The 18,405-nt window shown below is 54.3% G+C and overlaps 2 protein-coding genes across 6 annotated transcripts in view; one reads left to right on the top strand and one right to left on the bottom strand.

Annotated features, from left to right (window-relative positions):
• Positions 1–3,601, top strand: part of LOC122391482 — a 29,915-nt gene extending 26,314 nt beyond the window's left edge. Inside the window, exons 9-10 of the mRNA XM_043385429.1 lie at positions 549–2,745; positions 2,945–3,601. Coding sequence (XP_043241364.1) covers positions 549–2,745; positions 2,945–3,013 — 2,266 coding nt within the window. The 3' untranslated portion in view covers positions 3,014–3,601. The remainder of the gene's footprint in view (positions 1–548; positions 2,746–2,944) is intronic.
• A 126-nt stretch (positions 3,602–3,727) lies between these two features.
• The window catches only part of LOC122391479 (probable nuclear hormone receptor HR3), a 78,239-nt gene continuing 63,561 nt past the window's right edge, over positions 3,728–18,405 (bottom strand). For 3 of the 5 annotated variants that reach the window (XM_043385423.1, XM_043385424.1, XM_043385425.1), the window contains 9 exons: positions 14,245–14,425; positions 12,809–12,999; positions 12,034–12,435; positions 10,829–10,968; positions 10,305–10,437; positions 9,464–9,688; positions 8,970–9,129; positions 8,559–8,671; positions 3,728–4,919 (listed from right to left, as the gene is read on the bottom strand). In XM_043385423.1, coding sequence (XP_043241358.1) covers positions 8,566–8,671; positions 8,970–9,129; positions 9,464–9,688; positions 10,305–10,437; positions 10,829–10,968; positions 12,034–12,435; positions 12,809–12,999; positions 14,245–14,425 — 1,538 coding nt within the window. In that variant the 3' untranslated portion in view covers positions 3,728–4,919; positions 8,559–8,565. The remainder of the gene's footprint in view (positions 4,920–8,558; positions 8,672–8,969; positions 9,130–9,463; positions 9,689–10,304; positions 10,438–10,828; positions 10,969–12,033; positions 12,436–12,808; positions 13,000–14,244; positions 14,426–18,405) is intronic. The other 2 variants (XM_043385426.1, XM_043385427.1) reach the window with 1 other exon arrangement.

The raw sequence follows: 18,405 nt of genomic DNA, 5'->3' as shown, positions 1-18,405 counted from the left end.
TGGTAAAAGCTTCTCAGATCATGATTTCATGTGATATGGACCCAAAAACAATCGGTACACACATTAGTATACACACAGACACACACAGACATACAAACACATATAATTGACCTTGACCTAACTTGACCTGAAATGACCTCAGCAGCAAAATTCTGGTCGGATAGTGTGACAAAGAGATTCTAGCTGGCTTGGCACCAGAAAACAGCATCGTCATCGGTATTTGATAAGCAGCGCACTTGATATCCAACGGTGACCAAAAACAGCAACATTTTTTAGTTTGACCTGACCTGGAAGGTCAATGACTGACCTGAGAAGGTAAAACTGGGTATCATTGGATTCGTCTCTTCCCAAAGAATCTTTTTGGTCTTTACTGCTAAGCTCTATCTCCAACAGGAACGAAATGGCGCGGGGGGGGGGGGTGGCAACCACCCCCCCCCCATGTGCGTTCTAGGATGGGAAAATGGCATGTGCGGGCGAGGGTTAATCTCGTTGGTTTCAGGTTTGACGTATTTGTTGTAGCACTCACTGACACCATGTTTGTACTGCAGGAACAAGATCGGTGACATCCGCGCCCAGGCGGCCCCGGGACGACCTCTGGACAGCAGTGCCTTCTCCTGTTCGGACGAGGACTCTCTGATCGAGGTGGAGCTGCTCCAGGGGACGCCGCCGACCCCGCCGCCCCGACCGCCCGGCTGCGCCCCTCCCCCGACCCCTCACCACCCCTACTCTACCGACCGAGTCCCAACTTACCCAGCGCCGGCCACAGTGTCTTCAGAGCGGACCTCGACTCCGGCCAAAGCCAGCCTGGACAGGAGCTTCGACAGCGGCGTCAGCGGCGGACCGATCAACTCCAGCTTCCAGGCTCTGTCGGTAGATGGCAGCAGACTCTCCCGGCGTGATCTGGGTTCCCGGCGCCGCTCCCAGCGATCCTCTGCTCACCTTGAGCGACGCGGAAAGAGCGCCGATCCTATCGAGCGCTCCACCCTCCCAGACTCTTTCCCTGCGGACGGTGAAGGGGCTCTTTGGCCACCCTTCGAACTGAGTCGCAGTCTGGACTGGTCCGAGGGGACCTCTCCGCGCCGACGTCCCGCTCCATCGGGGAACGAGAGCGTAGCGCTGGCTCGAGCCGAGCTGCGGCGTCGGCTGCGACAGCTGGCTCTAGTATCCGAGTCCGGCTCAGCAGCGGTGCTCGATGTCATTGAACCCTCAGGCAGCGAAGCAGGCAGTGCAGAGGATCTGGTGAGGAGAGAGGTGGAGGCCCAGCGCAGGGCGAGAGCGCGCTCGGCGCCTCCCCCACGGAAGGGAGACTCGGCCGGGGAGGCGGGGGAGTCAGCTGATCTCTCTGGGGAGGGAGATCTGCACTGGCTGGATGATGATTGTATAACGGTCAATGGCGATGCTGTTCATTGTGACAGTAATGGAAATGATGACGGCTCGCAGCGGCAGACAATGGAAACAGAACCAGCGCCACAGCCAGCCCAGTGGAGGGCGTCGCTCAGGACCGCGTCACCGGGCCGCTGTAGGGACACAGATGGCTCTGAGCGCCGGGGTAGGACCGGGAGAGGCGACAGAACCAGACGCTCCGGTCGCGTGCGGCGCGAGACTGGCACCGAGAGCTCCTCCGGTCGGGAGAGATCGACAGGGACCGGTGGAGACTCCCAGACCGTCCCTGAGCATCCGACCCCTCCCAGTTCCGTACCGATCCTCTCTGCACCGGATATACTCCAGGGCACGCGACACTGGCGCGATCCGGGCGAGGACAGTGACGAGGCGTCTCCAGAGAAACCAGACCTACCGCTGTTCCAGTTGGGGAACACCACCCCCTCCGCCGCAGCTGCCGCTGGCGACGCAGCCACCGCAGGAAAGAAGCGAAGCTTCCTTCAGAAATTCAGCATCCGGGCTCGCTGGACACCGAAGAAGCGGGATCGACCAGCTCGGCCAGGTCAGGAAATCACTGCAGTGGACTTCAGGGAGACATACTCGAGTGAGACCAGGGATGACACGCTCTCAGTACAAGAGAGCGTCCAGGAGGAGACGGTTGACGACCCTCCTCCGCTACTCCTTCCCCGCTCTGCCGCTCCCTCTGAGAACGGCCGAGTCAGCCGAGAGTCGAGACATAGTCAGGGTGAGGTCCGACCCGCGGCCGAGCCCTGCGACGCTGCCGGAGAGAGCCGGTTCCTGGACGGGGATAGTACGGCAGATCTGTTTACCGCTGTGTGTGTGAGTACCTATGCCGATAGTGCATCCGAGTCGTCCCGCTCAGCGGTATCCCGCCGCTCCCGGCAGAGCTCGTCTCCCGGCCGGCCGCTGCTGAGTGGTGGTCAGCCTCCGTACCGCCCACCCGGCCGTCAGAGTACGACAGGTCCTGAGACGGTTACTGGCAGTGAAACAGCAGGAGTCAGCGATCAGGCCGCAGGGCTGCGAGGAGCCGCCAGTCGACCTGCCTCCAGCGCTTCTGTTGTGTTGGCGGGCCGCCACAGCCCGGCTGCGAGCGAGACCAGCCATACAGAGTCGACCCAGGCGCCCGCCTCGGACGTATCAGTCACAGAGTCTGCCAGACACCTGCCTCCGCCAGCTGGCGCAGGTGGCGCCACCATGCGGCCGCTAGGTGGCGGTGGCGATCAGTCACCAGGTGACGCGGCGGGCGGGAAAGTGGGAGCAGTAGGACAGCCGATGGGCACTGGACAGAAGTCGCAGAGACCCGAGGGAGCTCCAGCACCAGCGCCTCTCGGCCACACAAAATTGGTGAGTCCTGATGCCTGTTTTGCATACCAGTTGATGACAAACCATAAAATGCAACGGTACCTTTTTACTCAAGCCTCGACTCTCATTTCTACGAGTAAGGGGCGATATTGCGCTTGTGTAGTGAATTTTTCAGTCTGCTCATGCTCTTGCTGACTGTTTAGGCTTTGTGAAATACTGATAAGTGTTTTTTTTTTGTCAGATGCCTGAGAACGGAGTTCGCCCAAGACGGTCCGACCGACCCTGGTACGAAATCAGTGACGATGACTGAGTTCCGATTCGGCTCTGTTGGACATCAACGCTGCCGTTAGACAGATGACTACCGAGATGCTACCGACTGCCAAGATGGCTGAGTTTCCATGCGAGTAAAAATGTGTCCCCGCAATGTTTCACTCTCGAAAGGTGTTGTTATAAATGTGATTTTCCGCAGACGCATAACCTGACCGGTCGCTTACAGAAGGATTCGTAGCGTGCTTGATGCTGGTGACTCGTAATTGTGATGAGATTATGGGTGTCGGTGTGTACAATTTTGTCGAGGTGCTAGAAGTCGTGGCATGATTATGCGAAAATGTGAAGGGATGGCAGCGACTGCTAGGGAGACAGGCTTAGGAGGGAAAATAGAGGGAATGCGGGTAGAACCGTTTTTTCTCTTTTTTTTGCATTTCGTTCTCGGTTCGTTTATACTAGCCCGCTATCACTCTGCCACATAGCTCGTGTGGGTGCATGAATGGTGATGTGATCGTGCAATGTTTATGCCTCCCAAAAGTTCGTTAAATGTGAAACTTTACGAGGAACAGTTGTGCTGTGTCACGCTTGGCCACAAAGATACAAAGCCAGTAAATAAACGCAGGATTATCTGTTTGGGCGTTTCCGATACTTACTTCACGAAGATAGTATGAACGGTATGAACCATGAACAGATCACGATTTTTCAAAGGTTAAACCACCACTTCCCACGTATATCCATATCAATACAAACACCGTCGTTGTTTACAAAATACCAGTTTATTCTTGAAACACTGTTACGCTGCATATACAGGACGGCGCGGCCGGGGGGCGCTGCTCCCTTGGTGAGCGAGAGAAGGCAGAGGGGCGGCCGACGGGTCGGCGCGTTGCGCTCGGACGGGCAGAACAGCCAACTACTGCGCCGACAGCGCCACCTGCGGCGCGCCGGCAGCGCCACCTGCGGCCGGGCGGCGCCAAACACCCACCAGCAACCAGCGCGACGGACCAAACTCTTTGTACTTTTAACAATAACAATAATAAATGTGCTGGTATTTTCACGCGAACGCCAAAGCGGCGGCGGCGTCAATTCTAACGGGCCTACGCTATTATGCAAAGCGCGGAAGCAATTGATATCAACACGGCTAAAACCATTCAGAATTTAAAAGGCTCGCCACCGGTCGTCGGATTCTGTACACAAGACGCCGGGCGGCGGCGGCAGAACGAAGGCAACAGGGCCGAGTCGGGCAGTTCGCATACGATCCCAACACCATCTTGCTATTGCTGTATGTACAGTAATAAATAGGCCGCCGGGCCGGCGCCGGGGCGGCTCACTGGTCTGTATGTCTGTCTGTCTGCCGGCCCGGCCTCGGCAGGCCCGCTCAGATCACACTGCTCCGTGCCGCGTGCGCACGTGCACCGGTCACACGTCGCGCGCACGTGTCCTCTCAGGTCAGGCGGCGGGTGTGTCCACTGTCCGCTGTTCAGTTTGTGCCGCCATCATGCTCGCTCAGAGTTCAATCACACATATTCTGCCGGTCAGCCTCGCAGTCACAGTAGTATGACGCTCACTTGTGTAACATTGCACTACGGTGTGGTGTAAGATTACACCCGGTGTAGTTAACGCTACACACCGCCTTCCGAAGATGACCTCACGCACACAGCACTCGCGATCTCCGGTAATGACGTCACACATCATCTCCGGCGATGACGTCACACACCACCTCCGACGATGACGTCACACGCTGTGACCGATGATGACGTCACACGTCACCTCCGGCCGCCGTAACCGACTGTGGTCACCTCCATCAGGTCGTGAGTTTCCACGGCCGTTGGACGATCAGACGAATCAGGACCGACGTGTACGGGCGGTCGGCGGCTGTGCAGAGGCTGGTGTGTCGGCTGGCAGAATGGTGGACGCCGGTGGGCAGCTCCTAAATCATCGCGCAATCGCACCTGCAAAACAGACACGATTAGATATTTGTCGATAAACATTACGGCGTGGCAGATAATGCTTACAACTTGTACTGAAATTTGATTGATAAATATTGATGAAATATATCATTCTACGGGGCACAGGGACGTAAATTTTTATCTTCGCAACCGGGCAAAGACATAGTGCGACGAATGCTTAGGCACGAAATTGCACTTCCAAGTAAGGCATATGTAAACTATGAAAACCGAAATAAGCTATCTAAAAGAGACATGATGTCAAGGTAAGTGAGAGTGACCTACGACGACAAAGGACTGTATAAATGAAAACAAACACGCAGAGTGGGTAAAGACTTCGGGTTGGTACTACAACCATGACTAATGAGCCTTTACAATAGCACACCGAAATCAATAAAAAAAATATACGCATTAATACTGACCACAACCAAACACAACACGAATATCTTTTCAGGTACGATAATGGATGCAGGTCAGGTTTCGTTGACAATGGTTTGTTGCACAATAATTTCAAGGAATATAACCACTATTAAAAACAACGGAATAGATGGATCGGCAGGCAAACGATACCTATCATACATCTATGATACGAATAGTTGTGTAGCAGGGCATGAAACACGGCCACAGTATATGTATGGAGCGAGTCAGTAAAGTGTATAAAGACTAACTAGATAGCAATATGTTATAAACTAGACTGAGAGAACTAGAGAGTGAGCACAGTGGCGCCGAGCGGCAGAGTAGAGGGGAACACAGAGTAGAGCACTGTGCTCAGAGCACGATACTCACGTGCTCCCGACCACCTGAAATGCCAGCTCGGTCACCATGGCAACACACACGCGCCGTTTGTCTGTGTATCTGTCCAATGAGTCGGAATATACGATGGACCAGAGGTCCTACGTTTTACATGTCAGTCAGACGGTCAGTCCACTGGGGTCTGGTCTGCTGGTCTGTGTCTGGTCTGGATCAGACAGTGACGTACCCGACAGCGGAGTTGGCAAACGCGAACCGATGGCAACAGTACCGAGACAATATTTTACGACGGCTACAGTTGTTTAACGACGCATGCTAGCCCAAGAAAAAGGCTGGCATGCCTATGAAAAACCACTGTAACAATATATTCAAGACACTGCGCATCGGACATTTCAAGTCTTACGCTAGACAGAAATGACGCTCACTTCCCGCATAAGATAATCTACAGAGCACCTAGAAGCGATTTTAAATTGAAATAACGTCTTATATACCGAAATCGGTTTTATTTTTTGTCGTAAGCGCACCGCTCACTCAACAATCAGCACTGAGCGGCCACTATACAAAATACGGCTTCATCACTACCGGACAAATGCGAGCATCACCGCACTGTACATCGAGTGAGAACACAACCACTACTTCTGCGCCAGCCGGCTTCTCATCAGTTCCAGACGGCGGAGCGACATATGCTACCGCAATATATCCGTACAGAGCGAATACGACTGCCCATCGCCCCTTCAACAGTTCGTAGACACCAGCCGCCCGGCCAACAACATACAACGTGTCTCGGTAAATAGATACGGAACTTGCGAGAGTGCGACGGACGGCGAGAGAACGAGCGGACGCCCCACTCTGGAGCGGCTGGGTGCCCGGCCGGCAGCCGCTAATGAGATTGCATGATTCTCCCGACGGTGATTCGCTAGACACGGACGCTACGGCGCCGCCGCGCGCTGGTAAGGCACAAAACCGACATCGCCAGCCAGCTGAGAAGAAATTTAGTAGCGACGAATCAGTAGAGACGAAGGGAGGAGGCTCGGAAAGCAAGGAACATGGAGAGAAATAGAAATGATGCAAATTCCACAGGAACGACATACAATAGGGCTTCGACGGACAATAAAATAAGATACTTTGGACAGGTGCAGAGCCAAGAGGAAAAACAGCCGACTGGCAAAACGCGTCACTGATGGAGACCTATCCCTGACAATAGACCAATCACCGAGGACAAAGACACGGACACAGATACACACATCATATCTCCTTATCACTCAAACGCCCGCCACTAGCGTTACAAGTGTCCACGGCGAGAGAATCGCCATCCACCGATTTGTACTAGCCTGAAGCGCGAGACCTAAACCTAAACAGCTGACCGACGGCCCACCGCGCCGGCCAGCCGCCCAATGGGGGCTCGTGCTGACGTCACACTGTGATTGTGACGTCACAACCACGCACCGCGCCGTCAGGTAACGTGATGATTCGTCATTAAACGTGATGGGGTGATGTACTGTGCTTTGACATTGATCTAGAAGCGGAGTGGTGAAATATACTGAGGGCCCGCCTCGAAATGTGTAGGATGCTAAGTCGAGGAAATTTGTATAAGACAGACTATATAAGGTGAAATGGAGAGCCTGTCAGCTGGTGAAATAAAGTGTATATGATTGGCTGTAAAAGGTCTGAACCGGCTGACCAAGAAAGAAGCAGACATAAATAGAATCTCTATTCTCTACATAACTATGTAGTATGTACTTTCATAGCCTTGTTCGAGCTCACTTTCCTTTTGAATCAGCACGCTGATGATTTTACCATATGTGGAGGTTCATTGCTGGCGTTTCTTAGCCTCTTATTGGTGAACCGCACAACAGGCCATGTAAATTCGACCAATGGGAAGCCGAAAAATGCCAGCAAGCTGGCTGCCTGCTGATAAAAGACGGCGACCGAAGGGCGCCGATGTTCGTGTGCAGCCTAATGATTTGTATCCCGCGCAAACACAGCGAGAAGGGCCCAGCCTTCTCTCCCCCTTATCATGCAGTTATCAAATATATCATATCATATGTGCAATGAAGCAGTACCGCCAGTCAAAACGAGTGTGACTCATGAACTCAGTGCATCCGGTTATTTACTAAGCAACTAAAATATGCTGTGTACTCAGGTCTCAGCCTCAACGCCATTATAATCCGCAAAAATGGTCTTTATGGTAAGCCATCGGATTCCCCTCTTTTTAGAATTTAGATCATTTCTGACGGGAATTGGGGCAACAATCGCATTTAGATCAAATTTAATGCTACACAGACAAGTCTGTGTATGCATAACAGCATAGCTATACTTCAAGGCTGTAAGCCAAAACACTTTTGCCAGGAAAAAGAACAGGTTCTGACTCCACAGGTCAGATTTGAAGCTCACTTCATATCCTCTCAGGCTTTTCGATCTCTGGATTAGCTTCCAAGAATGTTTTGTTTGGGCCAAGCTAATTGTCCACCCAAATGTCGCTACTTGAAAGTAATGGCAGGGACATTATTTACTAATGTGTAATACACTTACAGCGAGCAATGGCGCACGCTCCCTGCACAGTACCAAGTCCTGATGATCGTCGATGCATAAAGAACATACAACCCTTCCTCGACAGCTCGATATCCTGCAAAGCTGGCAGCTAATTCAACAAGTTCGTCCACTTTCTACATCCACCAGACCACCCAGCTCGATACCCAATTGGTACCGCGCGTAGCTATAACTGATATAAATCGATTGTACACAGTATACGCGCTAATAAGCAGTAACGCCCAGCAGTCAGCGGGGGCTCCCCCCGGTCGCGGCGTGCCCGTGCCGACGGTGGCGCCTCTGGCGGGCTGCGGGCGAAGCTCTGGTGGGCGCCCGCGCCGCGCCGCGTCGCACCTGACTCAGTACCTGGCGTTCAACTGGTGACGGTAAAGAGTTCTTTGTGCAGTGCCGGGAACTCCAGGTGCGGCGCCATCCGCTTGAAGTTGGTGATCACCTCCAAATGTGTGGCAGAAGCTTCCCTGAAATGCGTCATGGGACAGGGTAAGGCAACGTCCAAACAATCAGAAAAGGAACCATGTGAGACTCGCAGAAATGACCTAAAACAACTCATGATGCCTTCCAAGATAATTATTTCGTAAAACACGAGGCTGGATAGAAAACCATACTCTTCAAAGCTCAGCGACCATGAAAGCTGTGAACAGCAAATAGTCGTTATCTCCCCATCTGGTGCCACTCCGCTCGCTCTCCCTCTGTTCCTCTCCGCTGCTCTCATCTCCCCTGTTCCTCTCGATCTCTTTCCTCTCCGCGTTAGCTCACCTGAGGCTGTGCACCTTGGAGAGGAGCATCTGGAAGGCAGTGACGTCGCCCTTGACTGGCAGTGGGTGCGATCTCTCCAGCTGAATCCTAAGCGCCTTGAGGAGCTCCTCGTTGAGCCGCCGGACGCCGTCGGCGCACGAACACGTCAGGCCCGGCCGGTCTGCAGGAGGGTCAGCGAGGGTCAGATGAGGTGTGCAAACAATCAATATTCTCGTCAGCATTGATACTGTGGGAGCCTCTGGGTCTAAACTCTAAATTGTCTCCATCAGGCAATTTTTAAGTCTGATCTGAGATAATGGTAAATGATATTGGATAACTTGAGAATTGGAAATTAGACAGACACTAATTTCCGAATAATTTTATTTTAGACTCAAAATATTAGCAGCCTTCACATATGATTAGACCCAGACCCATTTCATTGGCATCTACCGAGACCCCACACGCAAATATTCATCCACACACAACTCTCCCCCTCTCCCCAGAGCGGCACCCACCGGGCGAGAGCAGGCAGAATGCCGAGAAGAGCGCCAGCTCGGGCTCGGTGAGTTTCAGCTCGCACAGGCTCCTGACGAGCTCGAACACCTCCTGCACCAGCTTCATCTCGGTGGTATCTCCGGTCAGGAAAAAGTCCATACGCATCACCGTGTCTCCGTAAAGCACTGTCGACTGACGTAGGTCGTAGTAGCGCGTCATCCGTAATATCGTCAGCTCGAACGCACCTGCAGCAGACGAGGGGAGCGGGCGGTCAGTGGAATCGAAGTGAGGAACGTCTCTCAAACTCAAAGCTCCAGCTAAAACATTTCTCGACGAAAATAATGAAAATGGATGATCAAGTCGGCCTGAGAGGAGCTCGAGGTGCATGAGACAAGACTGCACTATGCCTCCCTCTCTAGTGCACTTTTAGCATGGCTTGACGGATTGTGAGAAAATGATTTTATGCATCACTCACCCACTCACATGCTTGCTCATTCATTCATTCACACTCACTCACTCACCCACTCACATGCTTGCTCATTCATTCATTCATTCATTCATTCATTCATTCATTCATTCATTCATTCATTCATTCATTCATTCATTCATTCATTCATTCACACTCACTCACTCACTCACTCACATGCTTGCTCATTCATTCATTCATTCATTCATTCATTCACACTCACCCACTCACATGCTTGCTCATTCATTCATTCATTCACACTCACTCACTCACCCACTCACATGCTTGCTCATTCATTCATTCATTCATTCATTCATTCACACTCACTCACTCACTCACTCACTCACTCACTTCCCCCGTCCCGCCCCAGCTTCCTCCCCCGTCCCGTGACTCACCGGCCTTCAGCAGTGTGATTTTGTCCGTCTCCGAATAGTCCATGAAGCCGGGCAGCAGCTTAGCGAAGTCGATGATGTTGTGGATGACGGCTGTGACCTTTTGTGCGGCGTCCATCACTAGGTCCTCATGACTCTGCGAATTGGTGTGATGTCATGTGTCATGGTCTGTGGTCAGAAATCAATCAGAAATAATCGTCGGGGTCTCGGCACTTAAATGCGGATGGGTACGGAGGCAGATTGTGAAGCTGTCGTGGATCGAAACGAAACTTCCTAAGGTCGAACGTCGATGTTCACACATAAATTTAAGAGCATCACACGCTTTCTAAATTGACGTGTGCAGAACATACAATAAGTTTCATAGAGTGATTTTAACTTTTCCTGCAGGGATGGATCAATTCATCTGAAATATCCATGGACTACGGAATTAATATACATATAGTAAATGCCGGCGTACACATAGTTTTCTCATAGCCAACAGCGGGGATCTTCTACGTCCTTTGGGGCGGCGCATGTGGGTAGCTCACCAATTTGCTAAAGCAGGCGATTTTACTGAGATCCTGCGGCCTCCGCAGCATGTCCTGAATGTACTCGTCACTATAGAGCAGCGTGCTTCGGTGGAAGTCGGTCACTGTTTCGGCGAGAAGATCAGAGATTCGCGAGGGATCTGAAAACACGATAATGACGTCATTAGATCGAACGAAGTGACATGGGTCAGGAGTCCGAGCCCGTGTTAGCGCTTCGAGTTAGCCATACACACGGACAAAACAGAATTATTCGCAAGACGCACTTAAGCTAAGCAACAAAATGGCTAATTGAATAAGCCATTAACGCAACAAGACGTGACCATTGGTGGTGAAGAAATATCTAAAGCCGAACACAATCTGAAAGCTTCACGAAAACACTACGATGATACACACAAAACACAGCAGCTCATGTCTAAAGGACAAAGGACAAAAAAGCAATATAGTCCTCAAACAACCGTCAAATGGGCACCTGACACACTGTAAAAAAAGCTTGCTCACATGCAGCAGCAGCAGCAACAACACGCTATGAAAACACAACAGGAAAGTACAGTGCAAGAAGTCTGATAGAAACGCATACAAAACTCCAATCAACTGCATGCAAAACCAAAACTAAAGATAGGACGGATAAAAAATGGCCATGAACACAAAGAACATAAGAAGAAATTAAGCACACAAGTAAGTCGTTTTAAGATGTCGGCCTGGGTAGAGCCAGCATTGGCGAGACACTGCTTCTCCGAGCAGTGTTCACAATTGGTAGCAGTCTGTCGGTTGTCGATGATGCCTGTATGCGGCAGATCGGTCTGTCGGAAAGTCATTTAGGACAGAGCGGAGCAGACTACGAGTATATGAGGATGAGGGAAGGAGGGAATTGGGCTGGTCATGGTGAGCAAAGATGGGTGGTAAAATATACTAGTGACTAGTGAGTTTGATGGTCGATGGTTGTAAGTCGACCGTCGGCGGTGAATAGGTGGACAACGGTAAATGGAGAACGATCTCATTGAGGACAGTGGTCAGTGGTTGTGGTCAGTGGATACATGTAGAGCGGTCATTGGTCGTCGGTCAGTGGTTAACTCCGTCGTTCGTCGTTGGTCGGACACATACCGGCCGGCCGGTCGGCGGGACAGGGTCTGGCGGTCAGTGGACGGAGTCCAGTGGACAACGGTCGGTGGACAGATTCCGTCGTTCGTCGTTGGTCGGACACATACCGGGCGGCCGGTCGGAGGGCGGCAGCCGCGGCGCCGCTGAGCTCGGCCGAGAGGACGCTGACCGGTCTCCGGGACCGGATCCCACCGGCCCGGCAGCGGCGGCGGCGGCGGCGGCCGACGGGTCGGCGGGCGGCCCCACGCCGCCGCCGCCGCCGCCGCCCCCGCCCTCCATCTCCTCTTTGATTAGAGTGTCCGGAGGCCGGCTGACGCGCGGGATCTGCGCCGCCTCGGCGCGCCGCCGCTCCTGCTGCGGGTGCTGCTGCGCCGGACCGCCCAGCGGCTGGTGGTGGTGCTGGTGCTGCTGCGGCGGCGGCTGGTGCTGGTGGTGGTGCTGCAGCGACGTCTGCTGCTGCTGCTGCTGCTGCTGAGGCTGCTGCGGCGGCTGCTGGGGCGAACTCCGATCTGCAGGGTGGCCGTCATCGGTCACGGCGCATGCGCACAACTCTCCGTCACAAGACAGGAGTGAGAGATAGGTAGATGAAGAACGTATCATGACCGAATAGGTCGCTCTGATATTTACCGCCACCACCACAGAAAAGACATGCGTGAACAGGTCCTGAAGAACCAACCCTTATGAACTACACTTCCTTAAAAGACATTCATGACAGATTCACAAGAGGTAACTACTGTAATGGGGAGGAGCAGTTTAACCTAACAGTTCAATCCCTTGAAAATAAAAATCACAGGCTCGTTGCGATGCATTATTCGGTACAAGAATGGTGTTTTCGTCAGCGCCACCTATAGATTGATCGCCAGCGCCGCCTGGCGGACTGACCTGAGTTTCCGAAGGTAGCCATGAGCACGCTGTCTGGCAGCTGCTGTGTGCTCGACATCACCTCCATCGGCGGCTGCCACGAGGGCGTCGTCGAGTCGACGCCGTCGTCCATCGAGAACGGGAACGGCGTCGAGTAGGAGCTGCAGCCGCCGGTCGGGTACTGGCCGCCCAGCTCACTCGGGTTGGGGTACCTGCGGGGAAAGAAAAAACGATCGGTCAGAGGCCGGCGAGATTCGTCTCAACACACACTTTATGAAATGTCAATGAACAGCTGATGGTCACTCAGTTCACACATGACTGCTGTGTTACACTGTGTAACAACAAAAAAACCTTCTTGTTCTTGTCTAGCCAGTCCCCGGTATGTTTTGAAGCAGCTTCAGAATCGAGAGTATCGCGGAGCAATTAGCACGCTTGGAAAGCTCCCCCACAAACACGCAGGCAACAAGGAATCGACCCCACCGAGACCGTGACGAAAACAACTTCCGTGTTTTTCACCGGCTCCCAGTCCTCCGCGCCCCTACCCTCACCCTAGTGTACACTTACAAAGCGAGCAGCTCCTCGCATGATTGTCGATTGCCGATAAACAGCGTGAGGCATAACACAAAGAAAAATGGAAAAAACTGCCTCAACGCATGCAAACTGAGATGGTTACGAATATCAGTTTGAAATCAAATCCCAGCAACATTTCGCCCACGGCACCACGCTCTTACAGCTAACAGAGCTCTTCACCAGTTACTCCATACCCAGCATTTGACGTTAAGACTCTGTCTAACACTTGTCTCGCTACAAATGAGCCACAGTGACCACCCCTACTTCCCCCTCCCCCTGGGTCTCTGTACTAACGGCTGGTAGTTGCTGTAGGCGCCCAGCGGATCCTGGGACCCCCCCCCCCCTCCCCATCCCCCTGGGTCCCTGTACTGACGGCTGGTAGTTGCTGTAGGCGCCCAGCGGATCCTGGGACACCCTCCCCCTCCCCCTGGGTCCCTGTACTAACGGCTGGTAGTTGCTGTAGCCTGTAGGCGCCCAGCGGATCCTGGGACACCCTCCCCTCCCCCTGGGTCCGTATACTGACGGCTGGTAGTTGCTGTAGGCGCCCAGCGGGTCCTGGGACACCTCCCCCTCCCCTGGGATCGTATACTAACGGCTGGTAGTTGCTGTAGGCGCCCAGCGGATCCTGGGACCCCCCTTCCCCTCCCCCACGTCCCTATATACTGACGGTTGGCAGTTGCTGTAGGCGCCCAGCGGATCCTGGGACACCCTCCCCCTCCCCCTGGGTCCCTGTACTAACGGCTGGTAGTTGCTGTAGCCTGTAGGCGCCCAGCGGATCCTGGGACACCCTCCCCTCCCCCTGGGTCCGTATACTGACGGCTGGTAGTTGCTGTAGGCGCCCAGCGGGTCCTGGGACACCTCCCCCTCCCCTGGGATCGTATACTAACGGCTGGTAGTTGCTGTAGGCGCCCAGCGGATCCTGGGACGAGGTGGGCATCTGTGCAGTGTCCGGATAGGCCGATGAGTCCGGCACGGTCCGCTCACTCAGGTCCATCTTGCCGCGGTAGAAGCGGACCTCGTCCTCCACCTTTTCCCGCTGCTTCTTGGACATGCGGCCGAACTTGACCGCTGTAGGGGGAGCAGAGAGAGACACGGGTCAGGTCACTGAGTCGGTACAGGGCTACATCATACAGACGGTAAACACTGACAGTCAAGTGTGAGTTCAAATGTGGGATGATATTTGTTAAAATACGGCTGAGGAGAAAATTGACATCGGAGGTGGGCATCTGTGTCGTGCTGTGGGATAAAGTCGCGATCTCGAATGAAATAACAGACGGTTTCGAACGACGGATCGTCGGATATTCAAGTTATAAGGACTAAATCTTCGAGGAAAACAAAACATCGAGACACACAAGACCAGACAAGTACAAAAAATACACCGCAGGTACAGATCAATAAGGTTTTCACGTTTACTACAATTGTCACCCTGAGTACGTTCATGTCAAATACCACAGTGAATCAGCACAAACGTTTCCCCAAAACGATCACAGTAGTACTACGTAGCACCCGCATCCCAAAATTCAGGTCAGATATCGACCACAGTTCTGATGCCCGCACCTATGCGCAATGTTTATGGCTCGAAACAGCTAAAAACAATAATGGTGCCAGAAACAGAATCAGGGGCACTGCTCGCGCCTAAAAACCATTTAGCATGAGCGAGCCTCACCAAATTTTCTACAACGCCTCGACTCGCAATGTCCAGCAAATGCAGGCTAAAAAAAGAAACGCAGGCATCTTCAAACCATTGCATTTCCCATCATTTTGACAGCACCGTTGTCGGTTGACACCCCGCCTCCATTTACTCCGGAGTCCCCTGAGTCGCCGAGGGCCGCCGTACCGTCCATGTGCGACCATCTGGTCACTTTACGACCTCCAGCCCGCCGCTGCCTGGCCGGCGTTCCTGATCCACGCTCAATAGCGGCCGGCCGGCCAGTGCCGTAATACGCCCCGGGCGGCGGAGGCGGCCGGCCGCCGCGTAACGGGCCGCCGTACAGTGGGCCGTTCCGCGCGGCCGCCCGCGGCCGTGACGTCACAGCCACCAGTGACCCAGTGCCGCAGCTTCGAGTCACGGCCGACAGGTGGCAGCGCGGTCGGCGGGTACGGCCGAATGGGGATGGGTGGGAAGCGCCGTGGAGGGTGAACATGACACAGGTATTTTACAAGGAATGCGTTTTGTTGTTGCACGATGAAAATATTAAGAAATATGGTTGCGAAAATTAACGTTTTTTTTTTCTTCTCAAACTGGATCGGATCAGCGCCATAGGCGGCGGAACGGGGAGGGCACCGGGGCACCGTGCCCCCCTTTGATTTTGGCATTTTAACACTAGCCCTATGGGCGTTGCATGGAAAGAATGGGACCAAAAGTCGGCAATGCCCCCCCCCCTTAATTGAAGGTGTTCCGCCGCTACTGATCAGCGCCTGCCTGAATCGAATTACCAAAGACATGAAATTACACTTGTTCAGGGTGTCCATCAATTGCCTAGCAATATGCCCAGCACGACAAGAAACGGCTTTACGTCCTCTCTCCAGTCGTCCACCACTGATATCCCACCAAACGCTCATTGTATATAAAAGGAAAACTATTCATGGAATTCACACCATTCCCAATATGGTCATAGCATGATACAATGCGTGGAGGAGATCAACGAACGAATCTCTTTTTTTTTTCTGACGAGCCTTCTATCCCCACCGGCGTCGGCGTCGGAGCAACGCCCTCGCCTCCCGCTGTTCGGTCCCCTCCCGCCCTCCCCGCCGTCCCATCCTCTGTCGGGCCGACAGCCTCCCAATTTGTTCGGCGCCCTGCGACCGGCCATAACTCCGCTAGCCGACGGCGAACAATGCCGGCGTGGTCACGGGTCCGGGGTGGGGACACCGGGGTCCTCCCAGCCTCCCCGCCCGCTCCAGTTGGTCCCAGGGATGGTCCCAGGACCAGCGGACGGCCGCCCCTGGTCCTCCGGGCGGACCGGCGGGCCGTTTCCAGCCCACGTTGCTTTGTTTCGCGGGACAAAGGCCAGTGGCCAGCGGGCCAATCAATGGCAGTGGTGACGGGACCCGGCGTGGCGAGTCGCCGTCACAGGCAGACCACAGCGCCAGCGGTGACGCTAACCGCGCCGGCCTGTGGACCACGCGGGGCTCCCCCCGCCCCCTCCCCCCCCGTCAGCCATAAAGGGCGCCGCCTCGTGATTGCCACCCGCCCAGGTCAATGACCTCCGAGCGGCCGGCGGCGGCGGTGGCGGCGGCGGTGGCAAGGCCGCCAAAAATATCGCCGGTGGGCGGCGGCGGCCTACGACGGCCGAGTGACAATGCCCGCCGCGGCGAGCCAGCCCAGGCGGACGTACCGCTGCTTTCCGAGAACGACGACCGTGCAGGACCGTCGGCTACGTCGGGGGCGACGGGACCCCCCCCCCCACCAGAGGCGAGGGGGTCTGTGTTAGTCGACGGCGAGGCGTCAGCGTCAGCACTGCAAACCGCGTGCGGTACAACCGGGAAACTGTACACAAGCCGACAGGAAAGAGATGCCGCAGCGCAACCAGCGTGAAAACTGGCTAACGCGACCAGGTGGCAGGCTGTCGGTGTAACCGATACCAGCTTTGATCCCATTCTCTGGTCGCCACAAGCTGCAGCCGCAACGCCGCAAACAACAACAAAGTCCATCAGCGATCACCGGATACCGTATGGTCCTGCAAGCCGCTCGACCCCGCAATCTTTCCGGACAGCTTGGCAACGCGAAACTGGCTATCGACAGCGCACAAGGAACGGTCCTGGACGGTCGTCGGTGGCGACAGGTGCGCGAGGAACGGTCCTGGCCAACAGTCACGCACACGCCCGTATTGCTCGCGCATATAACGGGGCGGCTCATGGTACTGGTTCGTCACGGCAGCGACCCGCCCCGGGCCGTGGGGCGGGAGGTAATGGCGAGCCGCACAATGGTCGGCGTGGCCAACGGGAAGAGGCTTTTCAGCTGCGTTGCAACACAGCTGATACTGCTAAGCGATGACAACGTATTGCATGGAACGTCTTTGTTTAGACAAAAAGGCATGAGATCTTTTAAAAACTTTAAATCCTTTACAAAACGATAAGGCAGCGCATATCGTCAAACAGAGGAGCAACAATTAATCCGTTGGTTGAATGTCATACCCATATACGTATTACATAAAGACAAGTTCAAGAGTAGGTCAGATAGTTGCGCTCCGCCTAGTGCGTCTGGCACTTTAGTCGTCATCCCATGACGGATTTTACACCCTACAGACGACAGGCAGGCGGCGTGGACGGTATCCAGACATGGACTCTGCCCACTGTCTATAATTATGCCCGAATCCATTAGCCGAATCAGGCTCCGTAGCGTCCTACGGGGCCCGACGGACAAGATGAGATAATAAATAAACAGCAGCGCACCACGCTACTGCGCTTCAGCTTGGGAGAGGAGCGAGCAGGGTTTGAATGGCACCATGACTTTGAATGATAAGCATGAAAATGGTTGGACATGACACAACTGAATTCAATCCGATTCGGTTCATTTACCGGTCACTCCTTACCTATCTCAGAAAATACGCCACGTGTGATTGCAAGCCCAAAACTAATCTCAGCAAACAACGCAAAATTCACATCGGTGTGCACACTTTGCAACACATTCAATGCAATCACTCCAAAGTTCCAATAGAAATCCAACATATGTTCACCCCGTTTGACTCGATGCCCCAACGTGTGGCCTGGTTCGGTGAACAGGGAGCTGACCCTCGCAACTAGGGCAGCGTATGTCCAGATCAAAGGAGGGCTCCGATCCGTCCCGTCTGCGGAGAGAGACAGGTGCGGCGGGCGACTTCCTGCAGCCGCCGACAGCGACGGGCGGGGGCGGGGGCGGCGCGGCGGGGGCGGGGGCGGCGCGGCGGGGGCGGGGGCGGCGGCCACTGATCGGGAGCCGATCGATGACCGCCCCCGCCCCCACCCCCGCCGGCGGCACGTGCGGTGGTCCGACCGGTCACCGCCGCCGGCGTCGGTCGGTGAACCGACAGCCGACAGAGTGCAGTGTGGAGACTGACCAGACGAAC

Source organism: Amphibalanus amphitrite, unplaced genomic scaffold (genome assembly GCF_019059575.1).
Source record: "Amphibalanus amphitrite isolate SeventyFive unplaced genomic scaffold, NRLGWU_Aamphi_draft 000439F_arrow, whole genome shotgun sequence".
Classification (NCBI taxonomy): Eukaryota; Metazoa; Arthropoda; class Thecostraca; order Balanomorpha; family Balanidae; genus Amphibalanus; species Amphibalanus amphitrite.
The sequence above is the reverse complement of the archived record's forward strand: the minus strand, read 5'-3'. Positions and strand labels throughout refer to the sequence as shown.